This window comes from Heterodontus francisci, chromosome 26 (genome assembly GCF_036365525.1).
Source record: "Heterodontus francisci isolate sHetFra1 chromosome 26, sHetFra1.hap1, whole genome shotgun sequence".
Taxonomy (NCBI): domain Eukaryota; kingdom Metazoa; phylum Chordata; class Chondrichthyes; order Heterodontiformes; family Heterodontidae; genus Heterodontus; species Heterodontus francisci.
Genome location: NC_090396.1, coordinates 69,109,571 through 69,122,472, shown reverse-complemented (window position 1 = coordinate 69,122,472; position 12,902 = coordinate 69,109,571). Strand labels below are relative to the sequence as shown.

Here is a 12,902-nt window from a genome sequence, read left to right as displayed (position 1 = left end):
CTCCGTTTCTTCCTTGAACAGAGGCCCAACCAGTCCCCATCCACCACCACCCTCCTCTGCTTGGCTGAACTTGTTCTCACATTGAACAACTTCTCCCTCAACTCCACGCACTTCCTTCAAGTAAAGGTTGTTGCTATGGGTACCCGCATGGGTCCTAGTTATGCCTGTCTTTTTGTGGGATATGTCGAACATTCCTCGTTCCAGTCCTACTCAAGTCCCCTCCCCCAACTCTTTTTCCGGTACATTGATGACTGTTTTGGTGCAGTTTCCTGCTCCCGCCCCGAACTGGAAAACTTCATCAACTTTGCTTCTAATTTCCACCCTTCTCTCACCTTTACATGGTCCATCTCTGACACTTCCCTTCCCTTCCACGACTTATCTGTCTCCATCTCTGGGGATAGGCTGACTACTAATATCCATTATAAGCCCACCGACTCCCACAGCTACATCGACTACACTTCTTCACACCCTGCCTCCTGTAAGGACTCCATTCCATTCTCCCAGTTTCTCCGTCTCTGACGCATCTGCTCTGATGATGCTATCTTCCATGACAGCGCTTCTGATATGTCTTCCTTTTTCCTCAACCGAGGATTCCCCCCCACTGTGGTTGACAGGGCCCTCAACCGTGTCTGGCCCATTTCCCGCACCTCTACCCTCACCCCTTCCTTCCAGAACCGCGACAGGGTTCCCCTTGTCCTCACTTTCCACCCCATCAGCCTCCATATCCAAAGGATCATCCTCCGCCATTTCCCCCACCTCCAGCATGATGCCACTACCAAACGCATCTTCCCCTGTCAGCATTCCGAAGGGATCGTTCCCTCCGCGACACCCTGATCCACTCCTCCATTACCCCTACTACCTCGTCCCCTTCCCACGGCACCTTCCCCTGCAATTGCAGGTGGTGTAATACCTGCCCATTTATCTCCTCTCTCCTCACTATTCCAGGCCCCAAACACTCCTTTCAGGTGAAGCAGCAATTTACTTGTACTTCTTTCAATGTAGTATACTGTATTCGCTGCTCACAATGTGGTCTCCTCTACATTGGGAAGACCAAACGCAGACTGGGTGACCGCTTTGCGGAGCACCTCCACTCAGTCCGAAAGCATGACCCCGAGCTTCCGGTAGCTTGCCATTTCAACACTCCCCACTGCTCTCATGCTCACATCTCTATCCTGGGATTGCTGCAGCGTTCAAGTGAACATCAACGCAAGCTTGAGGAACAGCATCTCATTTGCCGATTAGGCACACTACAGCCTGAACATTGAGTTCAATAATTTCAGAGCATGACAGGCCCCCCATTTAATTTTATTTTTAGTTATTTTTTCTTTTTCATTTTTCTTTTGTGTTTATTTTATCTTAGTTTGTTCAGTTTGCCTACCCACTGTTTTTTTCATGTTTGTACTTGTGGCTGTTCAGTTTTCAGTCCATTAACATCCTATCTGTACTAATGCTCTGTCTTTCAACACACCATTAACATATTGTTTGTCTTTGCTCCATGACCTTCTGGTTGGTTATTCTATTTGACCTTGTCGTAGCTACACCTTCTCCTTTGTTATCTCTTGCCCCACCCCACTTTCCGTGCTTAAAACCTTTCTAATATTTGCCAGCTCTGAGGGAGGGTCACTGACCTGAAACGTTAACTCTGCTTCTCTCTCCACAGATGCTGCCAGACCTGCTGAGTATTTCCAGCATTTCTTGTTTTTATTTCAGATTTCCAGCATCCGCAGTATTTTGTTTTTATAAAAAAATTAAGCCTGTGCTAGGGAGGCCCCTTGAGTGAATACACATGGCGTTTCTTTTATATAAACCTCCTATCCTCTCTAGATTCCTCTTTCAGTTTTAGAATGAGCAAAGGCAACAGCCCTATTTCATTATCACAAACAGAATTCTGTACAAATCTGCCCCAGCTCACCTCCAGCATGAAACTTGAGAGAAAAGGGCACAGCAGTTACCTCACTTTATAACATTCAGAATTAGCTTGTACACTCCAGATTAAACACTTCATCACAATCAGTTGACATGGACTTTAACTTTTCTGCATTTTTGCAGTGAGTCCTCAGCCAACACGATATTCCCACAAGATTCAAACAAATGCATGTAACTTTCCCATCCCTGGTCTGTCCACTTCTATCTGCTCTTCTTGTGAAGCTGCTGACTTTTGCTGAGTTTCAGTTCCATGGGTACCAGCACCCCTTCAGTACTTCACACAAAATGACCATTCTTCATATACAAGTATAAAGGGCAGGGTCCAGTCATGCACATTAAACCGTAGCCCAATCCTGCTCTTACCTAACATCCACTTTTCAGCCAGTGTCACTGAATTGCAAGCAGGTGTAGAAACCCAAGCTGATTTGTCCCTTTATAATTTGGAAGCATCAAGGTGAAATACAGCATCTCAACTATTTCCCTAATTGAGATTAGCTTTCAGTGCAGACTGGATTCAAACCTGGGACTTCCTCATCTATTATGAGTATTGTGCTGCACTTTGTGGTGTCCATACTCACAGGTCCATTGCAGCAGTGCAACCTTTTCTTTTTGCAGTTTGGAAAGGAACAGTTCTGCCAAGTTCAAAACTTGAAGCACACACAGATAAACACACGTTGACCATAAAGTAAAGCCAATTTAGCCACTGTTGCTGTCTGAAATTAACTTCTCCAGTCACTCGAGATACAGATAGCACCTTGGGACTAGAGCAGATATTCCCCAAGCGCTGCAACAATGTTCCATGGTGGGGAAAAGGTGGTCAGATTTCATTGACAGGAATTTTCCAAAGTTTTTATTGCTAAACATCACATGATGTTGTTTGAGATACATCAGACACAGTGGCGCAGTGGTTAGCACCGCAGCCTCACAGCTCCAGCGACCCGGGTTCAATTCTGGGTACTGCCTGTGTGGAGTTTGCAAGTTCTCCCTGTGTCTGCGTGGGTTTTCTCGGGTGCTACGATTTCCTCCCACAAGCCAAAAGACTTGCAGGTTGATAGGTAAATTGGCCATTATAAATTACCCCTAGTATAGGTAGGTGGTAGGGAAATATAGGGACAGGTGGGGATGTGGTAGGAATATGGGATTAGTGTAGGATTAGTATAAATGGGTGGTTGATGGTCGGCACAGTCTCGGTGGGCCGAAGGGCCTGTTTCAGTGCTGTATCTCTAAACTAAACTAAACTAAATATACACATTCTTACCTCTTTTTCATGCATTCGAACCAGAGTCTGCTCATTGCAGAATGTGCTATTTCCCAGGATTGCTTTAGGTAAAATCTATAGAAGAAAAAAAAGGAAAACAAAGTCATACATCATGTTCAGTGATCAAAGAGAAAGTGGGGGAAGAAAAAGCCTTCAGGAAACTCAATTTCATGATACAAGGATCCAGTAATAGTCTCCTCACTTTTCCTACCTACAATCATTTGGGAATCCAACACCTACCGGAGACAGAGGTATCGGTTTCTCCCGTAAATATCTGGGGTTTTCAATCTGGAAAAACAAAAACAAGAATCGTTATTGATCGTGGAGATCTCATTTCCCCTTTTAACTCTCTCATGCAATCTCACATGGCACAGTGGTTAGCACTGCAGCCTCACAACTCCAGCGACCCGGGTTCGGTTCTGGGTACTGCCTGTGTGGAGTTTGCAAGTTCTCCCTGTGACTGTGTGGGTTTCCTCTGGGTGCTCTGGTTTCCTCCCACATGCCAAAAACTTGTGGGTTGATAGGTAAATTAGCCATTGTAAAAATTGCCCCTAGTGTAGGTAGGTGGTAGGAGAATTGAGGGAAAGTGGGGATGTGACAGGGAAAATGGGATTAACGTAGGGTTAGTATAAATGGGTGGTTGATGGTCAGTGTATCAGTTGATGGTGCTGTATCTCTCTATGAATCAGGTGACTTGACAAGACACCTAAAAAGCAATTCCTCTTTACCAGTCAAAGCTGTATTCAGAATCATTAAGTTCATCATATAGATTGTTACCTCAGCTCTGGCCATACATGACCTTCCGATAAAAAAAATTGGAGAACCATGCTATAATTCCAAATAGCCCCATTTATTTCTAATCCTGAAATTTAAGTTGACCAGAAAAACATTGAATAATCACAACATTCACATGTAATAAACAAAAAGGTGTTTCCCAGGCTTGGGATTTTAGGCCATGAGATTAGAGCGTTATTGTGTTGGTCCAGCAGAGAGACATTTCAAGATCAACACAGCACATCTTTCAGCTCAAAAGATGGAATTGGCACAACACTTTGAGGTTATGGCCTAGTTCTACACTGTGTGATGTCCTTGCTCACCAGGCCATGTCGGGGGGGGGGGGGGCAGCGGGGTGCAGTAGGGCATGGAACTGAGGGGTGGAGGGAGGCAGGGGGCAGGGAGGGTGGAATTTGTCAATGTTTTCAGTTCCATTTCTTCTCCTAAAGATTCTGCCTGGAAAGTTAATATATAAACACTAGGTGAAGAATGTATTAGATGGTAATCTTTAATAAGTTATGTGATAACAACTGGTGGTGTAGTGGTAATGTCACTGACCTAGTAATCTAGAGGCCCAGGATAATGCCATGGAGACGGGTTCAGATCCCACCATGGTAGCTGGTGGAATTTAAATTCAAGTAATCAATAAAAATCTGGAACGGAAAGCTAGTCTCAGTAATGGTGCCATGAAACGATCATCAATTGTCATAAAAACCCATCTGGTTCACTAATATCCTTTAGGGAAGGAAATCTGCTATTCTGACCTGGTGTTACAAAAGCGCTTCCATTATTTTCAATTTTTTTGTTGAGAACTTTTGTTGAAACTGAAAAGATTCCATGGATGGGTTATATTTTTACCAAGTACACTGATAGGACAAGATGTTGTTTGAAAGCCACCTGTGCTGGAGGCCACCTGTGATTTGGGCTCAGAAAACAGCAGAACCTTTGGTGACCTGGAAAAAAATGGTTACAGTGAAGCCACATGTCAAGGTTTATGGAGGTCAGGTGGTCAATTCACTGTTTGGGGTTTGAACATTGTTTTCAATTTTAGTTGTGATATGAACTGTTTGAAGACAGTTGTTTCCCTGCCAAGGAGAAAAGACATCACCCAGCTCATCTCCTTCTCCAACTTTCAGAAGAAATCCTGCCAAGATCCAGAGTGGGGGGAAAAAAAATCCCTGGTGCCATACAGCTCCTAAGGAGCTGGAAAAAATCCTGTGATTAAAGTGTGTGCTGGCAGAAAAACCTTGATGCCACATTTCTCCTAGACAGCCTACCAGAATAATTCTCTACATCTCCAGAACGGACTGCTTCTTAAACGTACCCAGTGACCAGTCTCTATACCCGGATGCCAGACCAAAAATGGGACAACTGACTTCCTGTCACATCTTCTTTCTTTTTGCTTCAAGAATTAGCAAGTATTTGGCCAAAGTAGGTTTCTTTGCCTATTTTCGTAACAGACCTCTGCAGAGTGAATTTCTGTATTTGTGCCATTGTGTGTGTGTGTGTGCGTGAGTGTTTAGTTGGGGAATTTTTATAAAGGAAACTTCCATATTTTAATCAGTGTGTTAATGCTTTGCTTCGTTACTGGTTAAGTCTTGTTTTATAATAAACAGATAATTTTGTTGTTTATTAAAGAAACCTGGTTGGTGGATTTTACTCCGGGGTAAAAATTGAGTAGATGATTGGCTGTATCGCTAACTGAGCAAGCATTTAAATAGATGTTGTGACCTGTGGCGAAGTGGAACTAAAAAAGACAGTGCACTCCTCCCGCATCCGTCGTAACATTCTAATTGAGCGCTCATTGTCTGGGATACCCAAAGCCGTGCAATTGTAAGTGGGGTGATACTAATTGAAAAGAGGAAAAAACAAGTTTCTTGTGCACTGAAATAATGTTTACACTACTGGAATGTCTTTGTCAGTTGTTACAACCTTTCTGGGGAAGGTGGATGTATCCCTGAGTGATGAGAAACTTAACTAAGGCTAGGCTAAAGAATTTGGCAGAATTGTTGTTAGAGTTAAAACCAGGAGCTAAGAAAGCAGACATAATTGCAGTAATAGCACAGCATTTGCAATTAGAAGGAGGCAAACCACATAGTAGTACAGTTGAATTAGCTAAAACTCAGTTGCAGATGAGGCAGCTTGAACTGACAAAGAAAAAGAAACGGTAATAGAATTGGAAAAACTTAAGCTTGAATTTCAAAAAGAAAGTGAAAGAGAAGGAAGGGAATTCAAATTAAAAACGCTGGAACTAAGACAAAGGGGTGGTCTCGACACCAATGAAAATTTTGGTGAGGAAAGATCGGACTCCAGTCCAGGACCCAGTGGAGAGCTGTTTAAGTTTGTACAAGCCCTTCCGAAATTTGAGGAAAGGGACGTAGAGGCATTTTTCATTTCTTTTGAAGAGATAGCCAGACAGATGAAGTGTTTTATGTTTTAGAGATACAGCACTGAAACAGGCCCTTCGGCCCACCGAGTCTGTGCCGACCATCAACCACCCATTTTATAGTAATCCTACACTAATTCCACATCCCCATCTGTCTCTATATTTCCCTACCACCTACCTATACTAGGGGCAATTTATAAAGGCCAATTAACCTATCAACCAGCAAGTCTTTGGCATGTGGGAGGAAACCGGAGCACCCGGAGGAAACCCACGCAGACACAGGGAGAACTTGCAAACCTCACACAGGCAGTCACCAGAATTGAACCCGGGTCGCTGGAGCTGTGAGGCTGCGGTGCTAACCACTGCGCCACCCGTAAAGTGGCTGAAGGAAAGCAAAGCAGGTTGATGGGCAGAACTCATGAAGTTTATGCCATGCTTCCTGAGGAGGCTCCTGCAGATTATGAGATGGCAAAAAGGCTACTCTCACTGCTTATAAGTTGGTCCCTGAATCGTACAGGGAGAAATTTAGGAACTTCTGGAAACAGTCTGGGCAGACTTATGTAGAATTTGAAAGGGTAAAGCAAATTAATTTTGATCATTGAATGCAGGCACTAAAGGTAGAGGTCACGTATGAGAAGCTTAGGAAACTAATTCTCCTGGAAGAATTTAACAATTCACTCCTTCCATTAGTAAGAACCCGTGTAGAGAACCAGAAAGTTTCAACGGGCAGACAGGCAGTGGAAATCGCTGATGATTTTCAGCTCGTTTACAAGTCCAAACCCTTTGTCCATCACCCCCACAAACTCGAGAAGGATAGAAGGTGGGAGGCTCAAAGGAAAGCAAGTAGCCGGGGATAAGAAGGGACGGCTGGGAACGCCCCGGGATCTCCTTCTCAGGTAAGAAAGGAAGGCGCTGAGGTGAAGTGAGGTCCAAAAGCCAAAGTGTTACCATTGCCACAAGGTGGGACACCTCTGTACAGAATGCTGGAAGTTGCAGGGTAAACTGACAGGACTTATTGGGATGCACATGGTCAACGCAGAGAAAGGGGCCCTGACTGGGAGTATAACAGATCAGACTGTAGTTCTGACTGCAGCTGCAAGGCCAAGTACAAAAACTGCTCTGAGTGCGGAAGACGTGAACAAGATACCTGAGAGTGATAGGGAGTTCTTGTCAAAAGGAAAAGTAACTCCTTATCCCTCAAATGAGGCAGGGAAACCTATTGTTGTACTTAGGGATACAGGAGCCATCCAAACTCTTTTGCTGGGGGAAGGTATAACTTTTCCACCAGACAGCACACTGAATGCCAAGGTTTTAGTGAATGGTATTGGTGGGAGTATATACCCGTACCTTTGTATCGGGTGTACATAGAGTGTGACCTAATGTCTGAAACGCTAACTGTAGGAACTGTCCATAGTTTGCCTGTAGACAGTGTTGACCTACTCCTGGGGAATGACTTGGCTGAAGTGAAAGTAGTAACTTCTCCAGTAGTCACAGAAAAACCAAGTGAAGTTAAAGAGACAGAACAGTTGCAAGAAAAGGTTCCATGAATTTTTCCTTTATGTGTAGTGACCTGAGCAAAGGCTAAACAAGTCCATTGTCAGAAGTAAAAGTGGAACCACAGACCAATAGCCGAATATCTGAAACTTTCTTTGGGGATTTGGATAATCCGAAGGAAATGTTCAGTAAGTCTTCTCTGATCAAGGCTCAGCAAGCCAATCCAGAGTTAAATAAAATAAAAACAAGAAATGCTGGAAATACTCAGCAGGTCTGGCAGCATCTGTGAAGAGAGAAGCAGAGTTAACGTTCAGAGTTCTGAAGAAGGGTCACTGACCTGAAACGTTAACTCTGCTTCTCTCTCCACAGATGCTGCCAGACCTGCTGAGTATTTCCAGCATTTGTTTTTATTTCAGATTTCCAGCATCCGCAGTATTTTGCTTTTATTTCAGAGTTAAATAAAGTTGCACAATCGGCTCTAATTGAAGCTGAAGCAAAGGGAGTTCCGGAAAGCTACTATATTAAAAAAGGGATTCTGATGAGGAAGTGGAGACCTCCTCAGAGACTTGCGGACATAGAACAGATGGTTGTTCATCAGGTAATAGTACCGCCCAAGTATTGACGAGAAATATTAAGGATAGCCCATGAAATTCCTATAGTGGGACATGTGGGGATTTGGAAGACCCAATCACGCATAGGTCAATATTTTTACTGGCCAGGTGTTTCCAAGGATGAGATGCAGTTTTGTAAAACGTGCCATATGTGTCAGATTGTGGGAAAACCGCAACCTCTAATTCTCATACCAATTTTTGGGAAACCATTTAGTAGGATGTTGGTAGACTGTGTAGGGCCTTTACCGAAAGCAAAAGCAGGACTCCAACATATACTCACTGTTCGGGATATGGCTCGATTCCCAGAGGCTAATCCCTTGAGAATAATTTCTGCTAAGGTAGTGGCAGAGAAGTTAACCCAGTTCTACACTAGATAGGGATTATCGATTGAGATTCATTGGATCAAGGTTCCGATTTTTTGTCTAAAATCTTTCAGGAAGTTATGAATAATTTGATATAAAAGAGTTAAAGTCTTCAGCCTACCACCACCAGACACAAGGAGCTTTAGAACGGTACCATTAGACCCTCAAAATGATGATCAGGGCATACTGTCAACAATATCCCCATAATTGGGATAAAGGGCTAGAATTTATTTTGTTTGCTGCTAGGGATTCACCTAATGAGTCTACCGGTTTTAGTCCTTTTGAATTAGTGAATTAGACGTGCGATAAAGAGGTCCTGGAAAACTAATTAAAGAAAGGTTTTTTGAACAGAGGGACGAAACTTCTGCATTAGATTATGTATCTGTTAGATTATGTATCTGTGTTCCCAGAGCGGCTCACAAGAGCCTGCAAAGTGGCTCAGGAACACCTGAAAGCTTCCCAAACAACCATGAAGAAATGGGAATACAAGCATGCCAAGACTCGAACATTTCAACCAAGGGATGAGGTGATAGTAATACTGCCTTTATAGGTGAACCACTGAAAGCACAGTTCAGTGGTCCATATAAAGTGGTCTAAAGAATTGGTAAAGTAAATTATTTGATTGACACCCCAGATCACCAGAAAAAGAATCGGCTGTGTCATATCAATATGTTGAAACAATATCATCGTCGGGAGGAGGATAAGCAAGTACAGGTATGTCAGGTAGTAGGGAGTGAAGGATGAAAGGGATAGTGAGGATGAGGCAGAAGGAGGCCTAGACCATTCTCAAACTGAACCTCTTACTATCCGGTTAGCTAATACTGAATTGTTAGGGAGACTGGACACTACACTTTCATATTTAGATGCAGAACAACGAGTAGACCCAACAAGGCTACTCACAACATTTAAGCAAGTCTGTAGGGACAAGCCAGGATGTACAACCTTAGCCACACAACGTGGATGCAGGATAATCCTTTCCTATAAAACAGCATCTTTATCACTTAAGTGCAGGGAAACAGACCCAGGTGAAAGCAGAAATCCAATACATGGGCGGCACAGTGGCGAGCACCGCAGCCTCACAGCTCCAGCGACCCGGGTTCGGTTCCAGGTACTGCCTGTGCGGAGTTTGCAAGTTCTCCCTGTGACTGTGTGGGTTTCCGCCGGGTGCTCCGGTTTCCTCCCACAGCCAAAGATTTGCAGGTTGATAGGTAAATTGGCCATTATAAATTGCCCCTAGTGTAGGTAGAGGAATGTGGGATTAATGTAGGATTAGTATAAATGGGTGGTCGATGGTCGGCATAGACTTGGTGGGCCAAAAGGCCTGTTTCAGTGCTGTATCTCTCTTTCGATGTTGGAAAACCACCTAATTGAACCCAGTCAAAATAGCTGGAGTTTGTCAGTGGTGTTAATGCCAAACCTAATAGTTCAACTAGATTCCGCATAGACTACGGAAAGATTAATGCAGTAAAAAAGGCAGACTCCTACCCAATTCCTCACTTGGAAGACTGTATTGACAGAGTGGGCAATGCCACATTTCTTACAAAAATAGATTTGTTAAAGGGATACTGGCAGGTTCCTTTAACACACTGAGCTAAAGAAATATCAGCCTTTGTCACACCAGACGGTCTTTTCCAATGCCGAGTGATGACATTTAAGCCAATGATGTCATTCAAAGTGATGACATTCCCCGGCCGCTTTTCCAACAGTAATGAACCAAGTGGCAGCCAGTGTCCCTAACTGTGTGTTTTACCTTGACAATATGCTGGTATACAGTGACACTTGGAAGGACCACTTAAAACAGTTAGAAACTCTGTTTAGAAAATTACAGATGGCTGATTTGTAAACTTTGTCAAAAATTCAAAAACCAGAATGCCAAACTTTTTTTTTATTATTCATTCATGGGATGTGGAAATTGCTGGATAGGTCAGCATTTATTACCCATCCCTAATTGCCCTCGAGAAGGTGGTGGTGAGCTGCCTTCTTGAACCGCTGCAGCAGTCCATGTGGGGTAGGTACACCCACAGTGCTGTTAGGAAGGAAGTTCCAGGATTTTGACCCAGCAACAGTGAAGGAACAGCGATATAGTTCCAAGTCAGGATGGTGTATGACTTGGAGGGGAACTTGCAGGTGGTGGTGTTCCCATGCATTTGCTGCCCTTGTCCTTCTAGTTGGTAGAGATTGCGGGTTTAGAAGGTGCTGTCCAAGGAGCCTTGGTGCGTTGCTGCATTGCATCATGTAGATGGTACACACTATTGCCACTGTGCATCGGTGGTGGAGGGAGTGAATGTTTGAGGATGGGGCGCCAATCAAGCCCCGATGGAGTTTTCTATTACAGCCCTATTAGTTAAAAGATTATCCACATTGCAGAAAAAAATAATGTAATTGTGGATCCTTTGTCTAGAATCTAACTTTGTTTTGAGTTATCTGAATGCAAAGATGGTACACATTCAAACTGTATTAGCTACAGGTAAAGACTGAATGAGAATGAGTGTGTAAATGTGTTTTAATAATTTTTCATCTTCTGTTTTTTCACTCTTTGTAATGAAACACATTTAAAAATGGTGTTTCATTCCTCCAAGGATGGAGGTGTTACGAAAGTGCTTCCATTATTTTTAATTTTCTTTTTTGAGAACTTGTGTTAAAACTGAAAAGATTCCATGGATGCATTTTCTTTTTACCAAGTTCACCGACAGGACAAGATGTTGTTTGAAAGCGGCCTGTGCTGGAGGCCACCTGCAATTTGGGCTCAGAAAACAGCAGAATCCTTGGTGACCTGGGACAAAAATGGTTACAGAGAAGCCACATGTCAAGGTTTATTAAGGTCAGGAAGTAGACTCATTGTTTGGGGTTTGAACATTGTTTTCAGTTTTAGTGGTGGTGGGAACTATCTGAAGATAGTTGGTGTTTACCTGCCAAGGAGAAAAGACATCACTCGGCTCACCTCCTTCTCTACCTTTCAGAAGAAATCCTGCCAAGAGTGAGAAAAAAAAAAATCTCTGGTGCCGTATAACTCCTGAGGAGCTGGAAAAAATCCTGTGATTCAAGTGTGTGCTGACAGAAAAACCTTGATGCCACGTTTCTCCAAGCAAGCATACTAGAATAATTCTCGACATCTCCAGAACAGACTGCTTCTGAAACGAACCCAGTGACCTGTCTCTGTATACCCAGATGCCAGACCAAAAAAGGAACAACTGACTTCCATCCATATCTTCTTTCCTTTTCCGTCAAGAATTAGCAAGTATTTGGCCAAAGTAGTGTTTTTTGTAACAGACCTCTGTGGAGTGAATTTCTGTATTTGTTCCAGTGTGTGTGTGCGCGCGCGTGCGCGAGTGTAGTTGGGGAATTTTTTTAAAAAGCGAACTTTCATATTTTAATTAGTGTGTTAATGCTTTGCTTCATTATTGGTTAAGGCTTGTTTTATAATAAATCGATAATTTTGTTGTTTATTAAAGAAACGGGGTTGGCGGATTTTATTCTGGGACAAAAAATAGAGTACATGATTGGCTGTATTGGTAACCAAGTAAACATTTAAATAGATGTTGTGATCTCTGGAGAAATGGAACTAGAAAAGACAGTGCACTCCTCCAGTTGTAACACTGGTCTGGCCTACACGTGCCTCCAGACCCACAGAAATGAGTTTGAGTGTCAACTGTCCTCTGAAATGACCCAGCAAGCCTCTCAGTTCTCAAAGGTAATTAGGGATGAGCAACAAATGCTGGCCTTGCCAGGGATGCCCACATCCCATGAAAGAACAAAAAAAAAAGTAACTGTTAGTCATTTTTCACAGAAATAACCTTTCAAAAGCTAGCTTCTGATTCTAACAATTCTGAAATGGAGAGTCATTCTGGACAAGGTACAGCAGAGCAAGCTGTTTTCAACGCACAGTACTTCTGCTTAAACCCAATTTAAAAAAATAGTTTACTACACTTCCTTCAGACTGGAATGAAAACTGATCAGAGGGATTCAAACATGAAATTCTGGAAAGATGGGAACGAATTTGTAAAACAACGCGTTCAAGTCTTGGAGAGGAAAAGGAGATGTTTGCAAGGGCGGTGGGGTCAAGGGTTGGTGTTTTGAGGGGAGGGGTGAGG

The 12,902-nt window shown here is 43.2% G+C and overlaps 1 protein-coding gene across 6 annotated transcripts in view; it reads right to left on the bottom strand.

The window, feature by feature from the left end:
- Positions 1-12,902, bottom strand: part of cep112 (centrosomal protein 112) — a 669,222-nt gene that overhangs the window by 502,337 nt on the left and 153,983 nt on the right. For all 6 annotated transcript variants that reach the window (XM_068058509.1, XM_068058505.1, XM_068058504.1 and 3 more), the window contains 2 exons: positions 3,425-3,472; positions 3,185-3,259 (listed from right to left, as the gene is read on the bottom strand). In XM_068058509.1, the coding sequence (XP_067914610.1) occupies positions 3,185-3,259; positions 3,425-3,472 (123 nt within the window). The remainder of the gene's footprint in view (positions 1-3,184; positions 3,260-3,424; positions 3,473-12,902) is intronic.